The sequence below is a fragment of the Pleurodeles waltl genome, chromosome 3_1, assembly GCF_031143425.1.
Source record: "Pleurodeles waltl isolate 20211129_DDA chromosome 3_1, aPleWal1.hap1.20221129, whole genome shotgun sequence".
NCBI classification, from domain to species: domain Eukaryota; kingdom Metazoa; phylum Chordata; class Amphibia; order Caudata; family Salamandridae; genus Pleurodeles; species Pleurodeles waltl.
The window spans coordinates 1,834,352,736-1,834,373,331 of NC_090440.1; the positions used below are offsets into that span (position 1 = coordinate 1,834,352,736).

The 20,596-nt window shown below is 45.2% G+C and overlaps 1 protein-coding gene across 1 annotated transcript in view; it reads right to left on the minus strand.

The window, feature by feature from the left end:
- Window positions 1-20,596, minus strand: part of HIBCH (3-hydroxyisobutyryl-CoA hydrolase) — a 671,455-nt gene that overhangs the window by 178,100 nt on the left and 472,759 nt on the right. The window contains exon 10 of the mRNA XM_069225902.1: window positions 14,386-14,444. Coding sequence (XP_069082003.1) covers window positions 14,386-14,444 — 59 coding nt within the window. The remainder of the gene's footprint in view (window positions 1-14,385; window positions 14,445-20,596) is intronic.

A 20,596-nucleotide genomic window follows, 5' to 3' on the forward strand; every position in this document is an offset into this window, starting at 1 on the left:
CTAGTAACTGACCAGTGCAAAAAACATCGTAAGCGGCTGATCTGCCATAGTCAATCGCAGCCATTGTTCAAGGTAAGTCACTGCATCCGGCCCCTCAGTGCCCTCTGGTAGCCCCACAATGTGCACATTTTTACGTCTGCTGCGGCCCTCGGCATCCTCAGCACAATGTTCAAGTTTTTTTATCCGCTATGTGAGTTAAACAATTTGGGATTTCATTGCTTGGTGAGAAGGCTGTAGGTCCCCCAGTACTTCCTCTGCATCCTCCACCCTGTCAGACAGCTTGTGATGGTCGGTGCATAGGTAGCTTAGTTCAGCAGATACCTTGCCTATATCTTGGCTCAGGTTGATTTAGTATCCCCAATTGCCCCCAGGATCCTATTCAGGGTATCGTGCATGTTGGGGGGGGGAGGGGTGCAGGACCTTCACTCGCTTCTCTGTCTGTCGATGGGCGACCAAGGTCCGAGGCAGCCAAGCTTTGTCCCTGTGATTTAGGTCTGGGCTTTCCCATGGTCAGCGTGTGCCAACTGTTAGGTGAGGGACTGACACTGTTGTGCACAGAAGCAGATTCCAGGGCAGCAGAGTGGGCCCCGGCACGCGCTCCAACTACCACCGGTCTGATACGGCACACAGGACGCTCGACACAACAATAAAGGACGTTCAGATGAATCAAGATTCAGAGGTCCACTCAGTGGGCACAGCCATAGCAGAGCGCACACCACCAAAATGCCCCAGCAATTCACCACTGGGGGCCTATCGGAGGATTCGTCTCTGCGACAGCACACCGGCAGTCCGGTGGTGCAAGCCACAACACTGCGGTCCATCCAGTCAGCCTCCATTCAGCACAGGCAGGATGGCGTTCAGATGCAGGAGAATATGCCATCCCTGGTGGGCCCGGGCCCGCCGCCTCTTAGGCCAGCAACGGGCCTCCAATGTCACCCACACCAGCGTCACTGAGGTGAGGCTTGCACCCCAACAAAGATAAGGCCAGTGGGGTACAAGGCTTAGATCACCCACAGTGTTCCAACTGGCGCCGGGCCCAGCTCAACGACAATCCAACCCCCATCAGGGCCCCAGCTGAAGACACCTCACTCCGGGGCATCCAGGAAGGGGATTCCTGCTCCAGGCAGTAACCAGCAGCTCCAGGGGAGAGGACGCCCCTCCTCATGGTCCCCCTCCTGGCAGGGCCGTCCTACACCAACAGCAGCCAACTCGGCTCCAGCAGGGCACATGTAGGCCCCCCTGCCAGATCAAGCTGCCCCACTAGCGGCACCGGGGGGACCAGCTCACATACTCCACTCCTCCTCCGCCTCGACCGTGCTGCGTCACTCTCCAGACGGGGCCCAACCTCCCCCTCCAGGTGCAAGGGGCCTCTCTGCTGGGTGGATCTGGCCCCGGGGCATCCTGGGACGGGACGGGTTCCAACTTCACCTGTCCCGGACTGAGGCATAAGCCTCGCCGGTCACCCAGGCGGGCCTCGTGTTCTCGGGCTACACCGCCCATCAAGGCCACTCACCAGCCAGCTCACGACCCCTCTTCCAGGCAGTGGGGGCCTCGTTCGCCTGTGAAGAACCAGGATATTTGGCGGGCCGACCTGGAGCTCCTGTATTAGGCGGCCGCCATCTTCACTAGCCAAGCTCTGCCCCCGCTGAAAGACATACATGGAAAATAAAATGGGCAAGATTGGAGGTGGTATAGCATAGATTCTTAAAACCCTACAAAGTACTTAGCTTGGAATTTTACCAGTTACAGAAGCTGAAATTTTAGCTATTAACATCTTCAGTTCTCCTCAAGCCTCAGTGAATTGTATTGTGATTAATCGACCACCAGGTCCTGCTTCGGTATTTATACTCTCTCCGAAGCACTCACATGCTGATAACTAAACACAAATAAACTCATTATTCTGGGAGATTTAAATATCCAAGTAGACAATCTCTCAGAAAAAGATAGGAGACCATTCCTACACTCAGAGAGTGCATGAATCTTGACCTACTCATCCGTCAAGCAGGTCATACCCCTGATCTATTTTAAGTTTGCAGGCGTGTTGTATATTGAGGAAGGTTACTCCTCTGATCTGCCGAGGCCAATATTGGCTGTCCTTTGATATAGTAATGAGCCAATATACCAAGTCCAAGCCCCCACAGCAAGAAATTGTTTATTGCACATGGAAAAACTCTAAGCTCTACCACTGCTTTGCATACGGCCGGCCTGGTGTTGTTAGTGTGATCCGGCGCCCAATGCAGAGGCAATACATATGTGGATATTCAACTCACTAACCATGTTGGTCCCATTTCAAAGTCTGTTGCTAAAATGAACATTACCCTTCTGAGCTGTGGTATAATGCAGAACTAAAAACTATGAAACAAGAAGGCAAAACAAATAGAAAGGAAATGAGTGAAGAATTATCTTCTGGTTCACAAAATTCTGTATTCGTTGTGTAAATAGCTTCAGTGCAGAGTTTACTCAAAAGAAAATTCGTAGATCGAGGAATCTAACTAGAGAGACCTTTAGGATAGACCAGCACAACCAACAACAGAAACCAATTCCATCAGTCCTACATAGCAATTATGTATATTTAACATTTTTTACTGAGATTCCAAAAAAAAAAAATCATAAATTTCGATACAAGGCCAGCATACATAGTGCAATGTATCCAACAAATTACATCTCTGTCAAATGTACATCCATCTTGCATTACGGGAGAAGAGGGAACAGGAGAACAAAGGGAACAGCTACTCAGCAAAGGGAAGAAAATTGGTTGTGGAGATGTCGACTCACTGCAGTTAGATGTACCACAGCAGTCAATTCTACAATTCTTTAGAGTATGACCCACCCCTGAAGGGGCCGCAATCTGGTCGCTCCCCACCAGGCTCTTGATGTCGTCAGCAGCATCTGCCACATTCAGTGCACTCAGATAATCTCTAATGGGGACCATATTTCCATGGGACAGGACCTAGCCGGCATGAAATCCCACTAAGCAGTCTGTTCCTGACAGGAGGCTGCATTCCGGAGACACCCAGCTCTCTGAGGCATTGGCTGCCAACCCCAATGCATTGCAACCTGCCGCTAAGCCAGCAAAAGCAGGGTAGCTGTCAGTTTGTTCGTTTCTGGGGCACCCCCTTAATGTATCCTAGAAGTACAACCTTCAGTGAAGGCTTGAAGGCGTGCCCAGTGATTTCGTCAAAAGCCTCAAATACTTTTTCCCAGAAGCGCTGCACACCAGGGCAGTCCCACGCCAAATGCAGAAAATCAACAAATGGAACAGTGCAGCACACAGATCCCTTCATCAGGCAGGCACCGGAGTGCGGTGGAACGCATGCAGGTACTTAAAATGCAATAAACGCACCCTGTAGTTGGGAGACAGAGCTCTAGACTGAGTGCAGCAATACTTCCACTGTTCATCAGTGAGGGGAATTTACAAGGTCCGCGGTCCACACCTGTCGGGCGCCAGGCACCCCCACTGGCACTGTTTCCTGCATTCCTGCGTACAGCCTCATGACCAGCTTCAATGAAGGGCATGTGAGAGTCACCTCCAGCACCCAAAACGTGGGCATTAGCCACCAGAAAGGGGTCTTGAACAGTTTGAATGGTGGCTCGTAGCTGATAGTCGGTGAATGTGTCCAGTAGAGTAACAGCAGGTTCTTGTAGGGCCTGCTGCGGAGCGGCAAAGGTGCCCCCCCCCACCCCCTGGGTACATGGCACCATGGCATCAACTGTAAATGATGCAACCGACTATGGGTGCTGGGGTCAAGAGTAATGGGAAGGGAGGAGTGACCGATGATCGGTACCGAAGGAGCAAACAGATATTTCAGCCGTGTCAGCCGAAGCAGCTCATTCCACGCCCACACTGTGCAGGCCTTAGTGTCGATCCTCACCCTCGGTTACCTGGGGGCAAGTACAGTGCCATCTGGAGGGGCCACTGGGCAATGTGGTCATGCTCAGGTGCTGTGTGCACCTGAAACTGGGTAGGGTAGGTCCAATAGTGTACAAATTGCACCTGGGCACTGAAATAATGTAAGTCTATATCTGGTGCTCCCAACCCTCCCTGCCCGAAGGAGTGTCAGTATCTCCAAGGCCACACAAGGCTGTCTGCATGCCCATGTTAAAGTCACCAGGTGTGACAGAAGCTGCCTGCAAAAGTAAGCCGGCAGTGGGAGTGGCAGGTTAATCAAGACATAAAGGAAATTAGGGAGAATCACCATCTTAGCAATGGCCAGCCACCAGTCAGTAACAATGGGAGCTTTAGCCAGCTCTAAACCCACTCCCCCAACCAGGACATCAATAGTCCATAGTTAGTTTTCCACAGCTCGTCCAGGTCACAGCTTAGCATAATTCCCCAAGTACTGCATTGTCTCTCACATCCAATTCAGCAGTAACTCTGAAAGGAATTCACTGGGCACAGCCGTCAACAGGAATATAACAGATTTGGCGCAATTGATATTGATACGTGTTTTTTCACCAAACCTGGTGAACTCTCTGATGAGCGGGTACAAGTTATTCCACAGAGTAACATCATTTGGATACATGATCACCAAGACTCTATGGGGCGGGAACGCAAGGTCTCAACGGAAGCGGTGTTGTTCCAATGGCTCTATGCCTATGGCAACTGTATGGGGGATGAGGGACACCCCTGTCGGGTACCCTCAATGTTGGGATAGGGGGACTTGTTGTTCCAATGATCCTTAGTATAGCAACTGTCTGGGCGTATAAGAGGCCACTTAATCACATGAAAGTAGGGGTCACTCCAGGGCGCAATAACAGTGCAAAAAGTAAGGCTAATCGAGCGAATCAAATGCTTTGGTGGCATTCAGGAACACCGCTGTCGCACTGAGGTCCGGGTCAATAGTGTGCATTAGGGCAAAGAAGATGCGCAGGATATGGCCCATTGACTGACCAGGAACAACTTTCGATTGGTTCGGTTGTGTTATATGCGGTAAAATCTGGAGTAGTAACAAGGCTATCAGTTTTGCTTTGCTAAGATTTTATTATTCGTGTTAATCAAGGATAACAGTCTGTATGTGAAGGAGGCTGGCCTGGTTTGTAGTGAGTACCTATGGTACTTACACTTTATACCAGGTCCAATTATCCCTTATTAATTAAACGTAGGCAGTGTCTGGAAGAGAGGCTCTCTAGAGGTAGCTGTAGCTGAGCCGCCAAGGTTTATCTAGGAGACATGCCAAGCTCATGCAATACCACTGTAGTCACACAGTACTTACACACATGAAAGAAAACACTCAGTGTTACAAAAATAAAGGCAGTACTTTATTTTGGTGACACATGCCAAAAATACCATAGAGGCTATACAACCTTAGGAGGTAAGTAATACACAAATTATGAAGACTAGTATGTAGAAATGTGCATAAAAACAGTTAGAAAACAGTGCAATTAGTGAAAATCTCAATAGTTAGAAATGGGCCTAGGGGGAACACAACCATATACTAAGAAAGTGGAATGCAAATGGCAAGTGTAATGTGTAGCGAGGCGCTGGGAGTACTAGAAAACACCAAAGGTATGCACTAGAACCCACCCCAGTGCCCAGGAAAACAGGAGTAAAACACAGTAATGTTCCCAGAGCACACAGAGACACGAGAAACAAGATTATGAAATAACCAGAAGAGACTGCAAGACACAAACAGTGGATTCCTGGACCTGAGGACCGGTGGAAGAAGGGGACCAAGTCCAGGGAGCACAGAAGAGTCCAGGGAGAACAGGAGCCCCTGCTAACCCGGATGAAGCTGCAAAAGAACAACTACCGGTGAAGAAGAACAGTCAGTACTTCATGGAAGGATGCCAACAAGCCTTGGCAACTGCAAAACATGTGGTGCACTGGAGTTCTGTCTTGTGTGGGGAGGCAAGCACTTACCTCCACCAAAGTTGGACAGTAAGACGTCAGGACCATGACTCATAAGGTATGGGTGTAATGGCCCAACAGCATGCGGTGTTCATGGACCACAATGCCAGACTGGAGGAAGAAAAAAACTTCTTCCAAAGGGGATCCAGCCTTGTGGATTCCCTATCAGGGGGAGTGGAAGGGAACGCACAATAGGATGTTGAGGCTTGGAGGAGCAATCGCTTAGGGGTAAGGTGTTGGGTCAGGAAAGCCAGGTTGGTAGGCACAGGCCTATGGTGGTGGGCTACTGTCCTGTTCACTGGAGCCCTTGTGCTGAATTTGGACCAGGTCCCCAGCAGGACATCAGTGAGGGCTTCACTAAAGGGCAAAAGGGGTGGAATCCCCAGGGTGAAGTCAGGAGGTTAGTCCTGACAACCACTGAAGGCAGCGCGAGGCCCAAGAACTCTCTGAACCACCATGGAATAGGATGCCCCTCCTCCATAGCCACAGATAGCATACCAGCGTCAGGGGAGGAGTTCATACCACTGGCTTCACCCAGTTCCTGAGCTCAGTCCATAAGGTCCTCAAGCTGGTATTCTAGAGGGTCCAGCGACCCCTCCTTACTCTCACGTAACTCGTACCCATAAATATAAGTGTCAGGATCTGACCTAAGGAGTAAGGCCCCCGCCAAAGTCAGAATTGGTGTCGAACACTGCCTGTCTGGCTCCGTGTCAGAGTCAACAATGAGTATGGGATCTACGCCGTCTGCTGGTCTGGGCGGCATCAGGAGCATCGACCCCAGCACTATCCTCCAGGAAAGTCGCAATGGTATGACCGACACTAGTTTGGATCTGGAAGCGGACCCCTCAGTGCCCCCCCTCCCCCGGAGCCAGGGCAGAAGCCACCAGCATGGAACCCGAAGAGTCCCCTGTTGACCCTGCTGGCTCAAAGGCGCTCTGAAAGGGGCCGACTGCCCAAAGATGAGTAGCATGCCCTCGTAAAATTCCTTCAATTGGGCAGGGGGGGCTCCGGCTCTCGGAAATCCGGGGAGGCACAGAGCTAACTCAGAAGTAGTCTCTGAGGAAAACGTGTAGAAAGACTCTGTAGCTAAGAGGATTAAGTACCCAACTGAAGATTAGAAAACCATTCTTAGGAAATGTACAGGAGTAAAGTGGTATACTATTTTTCACAAGGAAAGGACTGATACTATCTGTAGTATTATGTTTTTTATATTCTTCCAGACATCTACGCATCCTTGCTCTTCCCTATTATCTTTGGCTCATTCCATCATTCCCCTCACCTTTTTAGAACATTCAGAAACTCATTTCTCAAGATTCCCTAATGTCAGTTAGATTCCTTAGGGAATAGAGGTGAAATCAGATGTTTCCGTACTATGCTGTGTTTGATTTATTTAAACGTTATAATATTTGGCATGTACAGTGTTTTTCTACAGGTAATAGACAGTCATATCATCAAAGAGTATTTGCAGTTTTGTAGATTCATTACAAGGAACTCGACCCAAGGTCAAGAAGTAAAATACAATATGCAATCACCCAATTAAAGCAGGTTAGATAGACGCTAGGGCAGAGGCTAATGAAATCATAATTTAGAAGGTCAGGCAGTACTACTTAACAACTAATTAACTGTGCAGGAGAAATTGAGTAGCAGGAAATGAAAGTAAAAATAGCAGATAAAAATGATAACAATTAGCGTCTTAAAAATTCCCCCCTCGACCAGTAAAAGGAAAATTCAGAATCTATGACTAGAATAGCGTGAGGTAGAGCCACAATGTGACCCGAAATAAAACTGAATACAGTTATTTATAAAAATCAACAAAATGAAGAAATCCGTAAAGTAGCACTTGCTAACTGCCAAGTAAACGACACACAAACCTCCAAGACTATGTCATATAATCCTGTCTCTTCTCAGGGGAAATTGTCGGTATTATGTTCCATAATTAATAATTCCAATATGTTATGATAGCTCCACATGTTATTTTAGCTTGGGGACTGATCCAAAAAAGCAATATCTCTACCTAACGTTCCAAAATTCTGGACCTTTTATTGGATAAATGAAATGAAAAAGAGACCATGTTTACTTTTCTCTTTATACCTGTGCAGAATAGCAAACCTTTGTGTCACAATACTTCCGGTCAGGGTTGCAGCTGAAAAATATCCACAAAGATAGAAATTCCTTGAGAGGGACTGAGTAAGTATCATTGAATCGCACCTTCAATTCAAAGGGATGATTTCAGCAGCCCTTTAGGAGCTTTGACTTCAGCTAAAAATACATCAAAGGGCTAAGCCAGGCTATCTAAAAAAAAAAAAAAAAAAAAAAAAACTCTGCCTTGATATGTAGTGCTCAGAGGGGGAAACGTGTTTTTAAAAAATATCCTCCTCAGTCTTGGCTATATAAAAAGAAGCACCGGCAAAGCCAATATGTCTGTTCTTTGCAAGCCGCTAGAATGGTTACTTCTTCATTATCGCAAACATAGCCCAGAAAAAGAAAACAAGAAAATATTCTGCTGCCTAAATAGAGTGCTTGCAAGATAAAATTGTATTAAAATTGAATAAAAATAAAATAACCATAGAATACAATTTTAATAGAACTCTATAGAAGGTTCGAAGCAGGCAGGCGTACTTATTCCATTTAAGTTTTAATACGCTTCACAGGAAAATACAATTCTCACTGGTGCAAAGAAAAGGCAACATAAGCTTTGAATTACTGTAACTTAGTTTGAACACAGAAGGATGTCTAAAAAATAAAAAGGGTAAAGATGTGAAAGAAAAATCATTGGCAAAGCATAGTTCCAACAGGCCTTGCGCTGAAGTGCACTTCTGTTTAGGTCGACATGCACATGTGATTAAGCAAAATGCTGTAACTGGTAGAGCAAGAGCCTCGGTGGCTAAAGTGGGCTCACATACTGCTCCATATTGTATCCTGTGGTGGGCGGAAGCAAAATGTGAATGACCAGTGAACTGAGCCAATTAATGAAAAATGTGGATTCAAAGCCTCACTACTTATTTATATATGCACTTTATTAGGTATGCCTTAGGTACAGCTTGGATTTTCACACACGACCCACGTTTTCTAGGAAAAATAAATTTCTGATTTTGTCTTTGTCTGTTCACTTAGCGTAACTAAACTACTAAACATTCACCTTGTCCTATGAGTCTCTTGGAGCAGACTACCTGCTTTTTTATTACAGAACCGCAGCATAAGGACGATTAGGAATTACATTTTATGTAGACAATGATACTAACATGTGTAATATATTTACACTTTTTAAAATAACTTACACATAAAGGTTGCTCCAATTTTTAGCTGGAACTGTCTTCTTTGACACCACTAGCTGCATATATGTGATTGCAGTAGGTCTTACTGTAACATATAATATATGGGATAATGTACCCCCTGCCATACATTAGAAGGATTCAGCACGTCACTGAGGAGTTCCTTGACCACACAGAGGAACGAGGCCAAAGGCAGAGGATTCTTTATTTCTTATAACACATAGTCACACCATCACCTTTCACACAAACCACTTACATCCCTGGTGTTGTGCTCTTTCTTATGAAAGAGATAGGATGTTTGTAAACAAGAAGTATACAGTTAGAGCCACTGGTAAAAACAAACCAAATAGCAGTTAGATATATTTTTTGTAAAACAAATACAATAAATTTAATCAAATCAGACTTTAGAAAATACTGTACTTCAGATTGTGTAAAAACATGCAAGGAGACTATCATATAATTTTCTATAATCAGTAAAGCATGGAAAAAATAAATGTTGCCGTAAATATTTCCTTTCTGCTAATCACTCTTCATCTAGCTAAACAGAGCAGAAGAAAACAGCACGTTTCTTTTTCATTTTTCTAAAGTGCAGCTTTAATTATGTGAAATGCCCTGCATTTGCCCTTTGTTGCAGACTCAGACATCAGGCATTCTGATGTCAGAACTGAACTGTTATAAGTGATTACAAATGAGCGACTACATCATCTCTTTATTCCAGGGGACTAGTGACATCAGAAAGAGCATGTAAGGGGAAAATTAGAGACAGGTTTTTATACTGGGATTAGAGGCTTTCAAAGTATAATGTATGGGACAAAATCCTTCATGTTCTAAATTTTAAGGATACTGCAAGTCACAGAGAAGTTCCATAACCATTTAGAGAAATAAGGCCAACAGCAAAGTTCCTTTATAAGGTTATGAACGCCGAAGTGAATTGCAATATCCTTATAATGTACAGGAGAGGGGATTTTTTCCCCCTATAACACATGGTCACTCTATTACACTTCCCTCAAACCACTGAACTCCTTGGTGTCTTGTACTTTCAAGTTCATCAGAGAAAAGAAGAATAAAAGCAGAATCAGCAGTGTGAAACTAAACACTGCCAAAAGCAGTTATTTTTTGCAAAAACAGTTATCGGAATCATTTAATGTAAATCAGAATTTAAACAATTCTGCCCCCCAGAATATATGGAAACAGGCATAAATTATATGTTTCCTGTAATGACCTCCAGCATGGAAAAAATAAACATGTTCTTATAAATATCTCCTTTTTGCTGCTCACCTTATGTTTTTTAGAAAAAGATAACAGGGAAAAGCCAGTTCCCGCTTAATATGTTTAAACTGCAGCTGTACTTATACTTTGTGACTTGCCTTTCACTATTTGTCAGCTCTAGCAGTAGGCACTGTGACCATCAAAGGTCAACTGTACAGTAAAAGCGTATTACTGTACAGTTGTGCAGCTACCTCATTTCATAAATATAGGCGAGGAGATGAGACACAACTAGCCAGCAATAAGGAAATTAAAGATGGGCTTTTATAATGGGATTGCAGTTCTCATGTATTACAATACTAATATTTGTGTTACATTCAAAAAGCTTTCTTCTGTGATTTGTGTTATATTTCCTTCAAGTATTTTTTAGATTTCTTTTAGTCATACCTTATTTCATTTTATGTTCTGTGTTTTTTTCTTTATTGAAATGTTAAAGAGAGTGTTATATAAGATTATCAGCACCACCTGCACTGCTACCAGTATTGCCATACAGTAGTACCACTTTCACCCCATTCCAAACCCATCATTATAACCAGCATCTACTCTACTGCCACTTTCACCACCATCACTCCTACTAGCATCGTATCTACCATCATCACTACAACAAACACCATTGCTTGACTGCTTCTCTGACCAAATTAATCACCTGGAATGTCAGAGGGCTATCTCAATTCGAGAAACATATACGGGTGTTCGCTTACTTGAGATGATATAAGGAGGCCATTGCATTCCTCCAGGTAATGCACATATGGGGGACTGTATTCCATGCGTGCACAAGCACTGACGGGGACAACTTTATGCCAACTTATAGGTTGCTGTGCATGAGGAGGCGCTTATTTGGGTGGCCCTCTGCGTACTGTTCAAAAACAAAAATCATACAGTGGATCCGGAAGGTCGGTATGTTATATTGCATGGGACCATTGACGCTGGGGATTTGTTTCATTATTATGTAATACACTCCTAGCATTGATTTTTCCCCGGCGTTATGATGGAGGCATCACCATATGTGGACACGGCTGTAATGCTCGTTGGAGACAGTAATTGCGTCCTGCTCGGGGAGCTGAATAGTGAACCCTCGCGACTTGATACTAAGCCCCGTCTTACTATGCAATATCTGGCGTAAAAGGCACCCTACACGAAAAACGTGCTCTTGCTACACCTTGCGACACGCATTTCCAGCCAACTAGATTACTGTCTTATATTCGCCAAACTGGCGCCCGGAGTTGATGACATCACTTACCAGATATCTCTCTGACCACTCCCCAGTATTGCTGGGTTTTGGAAGCGGACCGGGTCGCCTGGTGATACCTTTATGGCTTCTTAGGGCGAAGGCCCTCGCAGATCCACCATTCGCACAGACAGTCTGGGCCTCACTGACACGTTACTTTGCGGACAACTGGGGCTTGGCAAGCTGCAGAGCCTTTGACTGGGAGGCCATGAAGATCGTTGTGAAAGTGGTTTGCATCACTACACCCTATGGGGTTAGGCACCATTTAGAGTACAATTTAGAAGTGCTGGAAAAGAAACTGAGCAGGCTTTAGGTTGTGCTTCTTTCTGACCCCATGTACTGGAGGCCTCACACACAATGCGCACAAAGCTATTAGACGATTGAGGTCTGCTCCAAAAACACAGTTATACAGCCTATTGTCCCTGTCTATACACCAAAGGTGATAGGACAGATGCTCTCTTGGTCAGGCTGGCCCAGCGGGAATCCCCTGAACCTACCATGCTGTCAATGTACATAGACACGGGAGCTCTAGTCCACAAACAAAGAACTATCAATAAAGTGTTTTGCACCCATCTCAATACAATATACGCTGAGCTATCACCCCATCTTTGGACGCTTTGTCAGTGATACTGTCAGAGGTACAGCTCCCCTGTCTGGACCAGGGATCCAGTGCGTTAATGGATGTTCCGTTCTCTAGAGAGGAGATCAGGGGCCAAAAAAACGCAAAGACCCCAGACAGTGATGGACTGCCCGTGGAATTCTACTATAAATACCCAGATGTTCTGGCTGACGGAGGTCTATGGCGAGGCATAAACAGTCAGCACATTGCTGTCCTCTGTGCTGGAGGCACGAGTGGTCATGGTACTAAAACCGGGCAAGGACTCAACGGTGGCCACGGCCTACAGACCCATAACCCTATTAAACATGAACATGAAAATTCTTAGCAGTGTCCGTCTGCTCCCCCAAATGTCTACTCTGATACATCTTGATCAATCAGGCTTTATCCCAAGGCGGAACACTGCACAACCTGAGCCATCTAGTTCACATTTACCATGCCCGAAGGGCCTATTTATGACTTGGCGCGCCTAGATTTTGAGCAGGCTTTTGATTCCTTGAACTGGGTGTATCTGTGGCATGTGTTTCAGATCGTGGGACTGGGGCCCAGAATCATAAGATGGGTCAGCCCCCTCTACTCTACACCATGTGCCTGGGTGCGCTCAGAAGGAATGGAGGCTGCCCCCCCCCACCGCTCTTGTTTGCCTTAGCAGTGGAGCCCTTAGCAGCGACTCTGAGGTGGGCGATGGGCCTGTGAGGTATAACGCTGGGAAAGCCAACTCACGTGGGCTCCCTATATGCTGACCATGCCCTGGTGTATCTGCAACAACTGCCCTACTCCACACCGATCCTACTTAATATCATGCAGGTGTTTGGAGAGATCTCGGGAATTATTGTTAACCAAGACAAGTCTGAATTATTTCAGCTGGATAGGCTTATGGGGCTCTCCTGGGAGTTGAGGGAGATCCAATACCTTGGGAAGCAGCTGACCCATATGGCCTGAGGTATCTGAACGGAACACAGGTTGAGTGGTGGAAGGTGTGCACACTTCGGTTCGATTCTGGAGGAAGCTCCTATTGAACTGAATGGGTAAGATTGCCATAACAAAAATGATAATATGACCTGCTGTCTTTATACCTTGCAGAGTACACTGTATGCGATGGCTCGATATTACTTTCAGACTCCAGATAGCCTGATAGTGGACCTGCTTTGGGGAACCAATCATAAATGCGTCAGGCTAGCCACTCTAAAATGAACGTACGATCAAGGAGGGCTTGAGGTTCCCCACCTGGAACTCTACCAAAGGGCGGCCCTACATTTACCATAAGCCCTGTTGATCGGAAAAGGTATTAATAAGCAGGATCCAAGTTGATCTGCTGTGTCACTGACATATCCATAAGCTGCACCAAGTCGACAGTGACAAGACTGGAGCACTGTCCCGGCCTTCATGCATGACTCCCAAGACTTCCTTCATAGGTAACTCTTTAAGCTTGTACTCTTCCAACCATGCATACTGGACACGCTTGCTGCGAAGTGGACATCGATTTGTGGCACTTTGAGCCACACCCATGGTAGTAATGTGATACAAAAATGCTAATTCCAATACAGAGCACTTCTTCTCCACTGGAGGGGCTGGCAGTGCTGGTGGTCCTAATCCAAGCATCTCTGCCCTGGGGATTAAGAGTCCCTTCTCTGCCAGCGATTACATGACGGTAGCCCCAGCATGTAAAGGCTGTCGGAGACAGGTTGCAGGGGGCCCCATGAGGGCCCCTGCACTGCCCATGCTATTGGGCAGGGGCCCGCATGGCCAGCCCCGTTGTGCTTTAAAAAGCACAATGGGTGCTGGTGCACCCTACGCGCCGTAACATTTTCGTCGACTCAATTATGAGCTGGCGTCAATGCTGTGGGCTGTCACCCGCTGGGCCAGCGGGCAGAAAATGCTTTCGCCCGCTGACCCAGCGTGAAACTCATAATGGGGCCCACATGAAGGGTACTGCACTGGCGGTAACCTGAATGACCTCCTTAGTTTTGGCAAACGTAATGAGAAGGCAAACTGCAAAAAAGGAATTTTGATTAATTCAACAAAACTAAAATCTAGCATACTTATTAAAACTCCTCAATTAAAAACAGGCGCAATGCACTTTGGTTGACATTAAGTTAAATTATGACTGAAGACTGAAACGGACAGAATTATAAATCACAGCACTGAAAAATACCTGTTAATCTTGTCTATGTGTTCAGAAAGGATAAACTGTTTTTCTTCACCAGATCCGGACTGTTTAAAAGAGAAAATAAAACGTATCAGTCAGTCTCTGACAGAAATCTGCGCTTAGAAAGATCAATGACTCAGGAAGAACATAGTTATGCAGAACAGGCTAAATTATACATCTGCATGCATCACTGAGCTTTCAGATGTAAATTCTCCACCGTCTGGTACTTGTAACTGTATTTGTAACATGCAAGGACGCTTTAGAGCCCATCCAATTAATATAGACTCATTCAAATAGCAATATACGCTGATTATAGGATTCAAAATTGTTTTATTTATGTATTTATTTGATAATTCGTTCGTGAGTTTCATACAGCTCCGACTGATAGGACGCCTTACTGACCACTTTCCGGCACTTATTGGAGGCAATAGGGACTCTTACTAACAGGAATAGGCCAATGCATTCGAACTGATCAAATGTCAGTAATGTTTGACAGGCAACGGTCAATGTAAAAGCTTGCTATTGCTCTGAACATCATTTTCTTACAAACAGAATTCTCATATGAGCTTCCAAAGAATCAATAAAAAAATTAAAAAAAATTAATGAGTACCACTATGGATTATCTGCTGACTCGGTGGGAGGGAGGGTCTTATCGTTCTACGACACACCGTCGAACGGAACATAAGGTGCTACATATCGGTTGCAAAGCTTCTGTTGGAATAATTAAAACAGAGCAATGCATACTGACGATTAAAACAAGCACTGACAAAGCCAACTGGTAAAAAAGATCATTCTCCAATCAGAGAACAAGCTAATCACCTGATGCTGCCCAAGCCTGACTCGTCAGAGGCTCTGTTGACCCTCTCTGAGTTGTTTTTTCTCTGTAGGGTTCGGATCTTAATACTTCTAGCTAAAGGACTGCAAAAAGAAAATTGGCTACCTGAGCATGGTTGTGTGTTTTACCAGTAACTGAAGCCTGAACTAGAGATTATCTTAACCGCTGACCCAATATGTGTCCCAGGCCACTTAATGATCACCTTCTTCAATCAATCAAACAATCAACATCACCCATGGGGTCCCAGGGTGCTTGCTGGGGGACAGGGTCAGTCGAAGAGCCAGGTCTTGAGGTCTTTCCTGTACTGAGCCAGTGATGGGGACTGGCTGAGGTGAAGCAGCATTGTATTCCAGATCTGCATGGCGAGGTAGGAAAAGGATCTTCCTCCAGCAGTGTTCTTCCAGACCCTGGTGATGGTAGCGAGGGCCAGCTGTGATGAGCGGAGTTGCCTGGAGGCGGTGTAGAAGGAGAGTCGGTCGCTGAGGTAGGCAGGTCCGACGTTGTGGAGGGCCTTGTATGCATGGGTCAGGAGTTCAAAGGTGATGGGTTTGCTGATGGGGAGCGAGTGTAGGTCTCTGAGGTGGGCAGAGATGTGGCTGTGGCAGGGGATGTCCAGGATCAATCTGCCTGTGGCATTTTGTATTCTCTGGAGCCTTGCTTGGAGTTTTTTGTTGATTCTGGCATAGAGTGTGTTGCTGTAGTAGAGTTTACTGCTGATGAGTACCTGGGTGACTGTTCTCCTTGTGTCAATGGGGATCCACTTGAAACTCTTCCGGAGCAGGCGAAGGGTGTGGAAGCATGGTGAGGAGATGGCATTGACTTGGCTGGCCATGGACAGTGATGAGTCGAGAATCATGCAGAGGCTGCGGTATGGTCGGTCAGAGGTGGGGCAGTTCGGAGGTTGCTGGGCCACCAGGAGTCATCCCAGACAGAAGTGGCAGGCCCCAGGATGAGGAAATCTGTCTTGTCCAAATTGAGTTTGAGGCAGCTGTCGCTCATCCACTTGGCAACTGCCTTCAATCCGTTGTAAAAGTTTGTTTTGTTTCTAGATGGAGAGAATGAGCTGTGTGTCCTCAGCGTATGAGATGATGTTGAGCCCGTGGTGTTTGACGATCTCAGTGTGCAGGGTCAAGTAGGTGTTGAAGAGGTTGGGGCTCAGGTAGGAGCCCTGGGGAACTCCGCATCCGGTTACAGTCAGCTTTGAGGTGAAAGGTGGGAGCCTGACTCTCTAGGTTCGGCCGGTGAGGAAGGAGCGGATACATTCCAGGGCCCTGCCACAGATGCCGGCGTTGTGTAGTATGGTGCACAGGGTGGTGTAGTAGAGGGTGTTGAAGGCTGTAGAGAGGTCATAGAGGATGAGGGCAGCTGTCTCGCCGCGGTCCAGTATGGTGCGGATGCCACCTTCTCCCTCTCTGTTTTATGTGGCGATATCACTACATGATCATTTTGAATCAATTAGACAGACATATGAATTTCAAAAGTGGCAGCCATTTGAATAGCCGGCAGCTTGCTCTCGAGAACACACAATCTTTGGTATACATTGGAACTCCGGAGCAGTTCTTAGATTCCCCTCTGACGTTCATGTTTCTTGACCTGCACTGAGTAACAAAATGACCAGCTATAGGACTCTGTGTTACTGGGACCTGCAGGTCAGGATCAGACCTAAAACTGCAACCTGCCTCTGACCTCATGAACCAGACCTGAAGCCCGGCTGACAAAGTTCTGCTGTGAGGGCTTTCTTGAGGAAAGAGCCACACAAGATGAGAGGCTCATCTGCCCAGAGGCAAACTCAAACACCAGAACACTAACACACACAGACCTGCAGAGAAGCACACAAATGGTTATGCATGCTTGGTGAGCCAGCTCCCCTGTTGTGTGCACATGTACACCCATTTTCTGACCTTTGCCATTTGGCATGCTGAAGACATTTATCGGAGATGAAGGAGGATGGACTGGAGGCCAATGATTTTCTCCTGAGTACTACCCTATTCCAGCAGACTTGACTTGAATTTAAAAACAAGAATGAAATATCGAGCTGTGGACGTGCAGTCCGGCAAGGAGTGAGCTGTAACTGAAATATTGCACTACTAATAACATTCTAATCTACCCAGAACATTCCACCAAAAATGTAAATGATGATACAAACTACCTCATGATACTACAATGGCTTTTTCCATTCCTAAGCACACGAAAAGCTATTTTAGTCACACAACCACAAGAAAAACACCACAGCCCTGCACAAAGACACTAGATCAAGCTAGGCACTAAACAAACATAGAGGAACACACAGTGAAACAAACAAAAGATGATTTAAAGAGAAATATACAAATGATAAAACATTAAGACCTAAAATCAGCAGGAATCCTAAGAATGCAATCACTTCTTGGAATTGGACTACTTCCACAGTAATTATTATGTGTACCATCCTCACATTCAGATCTTTTGGACTCTGTCCAACTTTCACTACTTTAGGTTTCAACACTGTGTTGTTCACCAACTCTCATCGCTTTGCCACATACTTTCTCAATCAGAACAGGCCAACCAAATTTAGAACTACCTTTGATGACACATTATATTTTCATGATGCAATCCGAATCCACTACTGAAACTAATGTGCTTTGACCTTTTTCCTGTTATCAAACTCAAATTTCTAGAAAACAACAACTAGCAGTAGTGGTATGAATGCTGCACCTCTTATCAAAGAGTAAAATGTTTGTGGATTTTTACGTATTCCTCCTTGGATTATACATAACGAGAAGGATTAGCCTTGAAAAAGTCACTCACTGTGACAAATCACGTGTCAGCTGTGGCTCCTGCGGTACTGTATCATGTACTGGAATGTACAGAGTTTTCCATGACTGAATAAATATATACTATCTAGGAAACTCATGACAAATTTTTATGTGATGGGCTCTTACTGCACCTGGACTTCCAATTTTGAGTGCTTGGGTATCTCTTTGTGATGTCTGAAATGCTAATTTTTGTTTAAGTTGAGCCACATCTACTTTTTAGTGTATAACATCATCCACTTCTAGAGATTCACAGACATCCTTCAACCATCACTTTATCTACGCTGGACATAACTTCAAAACTCGGTTTCCTTTCTCTCAATAGTTGAAACAGAGCCACTCCAGTCACTGTGTATGGAGTAGCATGATAAAACCAGAGAATTGTCCTCACAACTGCCACAATATCAGTACCTGCTGTAGTCCGTTTGACACACGCAACCAGAACATTGTTTATGGTTTCAACCAATTCATTAGTTTAAGGGTGATACAGTGAAGTTTTCAAATATTTTACTCTTACTCCTACTTTTTTAAAGAAACCTCTCCATTTCCTCACTGACAAATTAGACAAACTTCTCAGAGAATAATTGTTCCGGGAAACCCTCTCTTGAAAAAACAATCTTCAAGAATTCAATTTTATTCTTACTATTAAGTCCAGGGAAAAAGTCTCAATTTTGGTCACTTCGAATAATAATGAACTATCACTACAACATATTGGTGATGCAGATCGATACCTACCATGTTCTGTGGTCGAAACAGCAACTCAATATATTATATAGTCGTAACACACGTCACAAGTCCTTTTTCACACCTCAAATACACAGAACTGCCTCTTTCACATCAAAGTTCATCCCTGGCCATCAAAAACACATCCAAAGTCTGAGTTTAGTGCGCGTGGAATCTAAATTCCCTTTGTGCCCACTATGAATACTATCTGCTCTCAACACTTCTGGAGGAGCTCGAGTTCCTTCTCTCATCAGTATACCAGCCTCCACATTTAACCCTTCAGTAGCTTTGCAATAAGATTGCATACAGTCAGATAACTGTGTTTCTCTCAGCTACACATTGTTACACAGCTTACAACCTCTTGCAAAGCTATGCCATTCTCAAGGGCTCTTGAAACAGCACTAGCAGCCTCCACATCTAATAAAGCAATAAGATAAGTTTCTACTTCATCCTGCTCCATAGTCATATAATCGATCACAAGAGGATGTCAGGAAAAAAAAAAAAAAAAAAAAAAAAAAAATCAGCATATACATTTCTCCCCTTTGTATGCGTTGAATACTGAACAGATACTGTAAATATTTTGACCGCAAAAGTGTAATCCGGAGTGTTTAACTCTTAATAGTCCCAGATAAAAGTATGTACACAAGAGGAGTATCATTGGTACTAAACCACCTCCCCCACAAATATGGTTTAAACTTTCTACAGCTTGCACATAACATCAATTCCTTTTCAATAGCTGAATACAATTCTTTTTGTTTCCTCAACCCACTTGATGCATAGCCCAAGGAAAATTCACTTCATTCACTTTTTTGTGTTCACACTGCACTACTATATTACTGGCATCAACCTTAACAATACATGGTGGCACAGGATTGTATGGCTTGAGGTCCCTGGCAACAATAAACTATTTTTTAACCAATCACACCACTCTTCACACTCTTGCTACCAACTCCAATACTCTAGCTCCAAATCCCATTTCCTTTCAAATCAGCACTTCAACCAATGCCTATCCTACAACCCATGAAGTTCACTCTGCTCATTCTCACTTAGGTGGAACACATTGATTCTTCCTTGGATATCGCCCACGTAAACGTGTAAACGTTCCATTTTAATCCAACCTGCAGCATGAAAAGAGAATCTATACATACAAATATACAAAGTACACTTCTATGCATTCCAAAGCTATGACAGTGGCAAAGTGGCCCCCTTCCCTGAGCCTTTTTTAGGCCCTGTGGAATTCCATTCCCCAGGGCTATTTTTTTTTAAGGGGGAAGGGACCACCTGCCTCCCTCCCCAAGCATTTTTATGTGGGCCAAGGGGCTAACTACCCTTCCCCCAACCCTAAACCCCTAAAAAAAAAACTACCAGCCCCACCACCCCACCCCTAAAAATCAACTACTCGGTCCCACACCCATTGTAAGCCCTAAAAACAGAACTTCCCCAAACACACCCATTTCTGCATCTATACAAAAAAAATTAATCGCTTGAACCACCAACCCCAAGCCTTTAATCTACCCCACCCCTAAAAACTACCCCCAACCCTTCCCAAGCCCCACTTACCTCACCGCATCCTCTCCTGCGGTTTGCCTTTTTCAATTGCTTAACCATGCATTTAATGCGTGGTTAAGGCACAGTAAAAGGCAGTCTTTGTTCTGGCAAGTATGGTTACGCTGCTGTGGTAAACGTCTGCAATATTTACAATGTGTGGTTAAGGACGTTTCCCACCTGGTGCGCACCATACACTCTTTTTTCAACTTCAGATCCAAGGACTGAGTCCCCGAGTTCTGTAATGACTGGCAACAGCATTTTTCTGATGATGCTTACAACCAATCAGAGTGCTTGCTGCACAGAAGTATGATTCCAGTGGGAG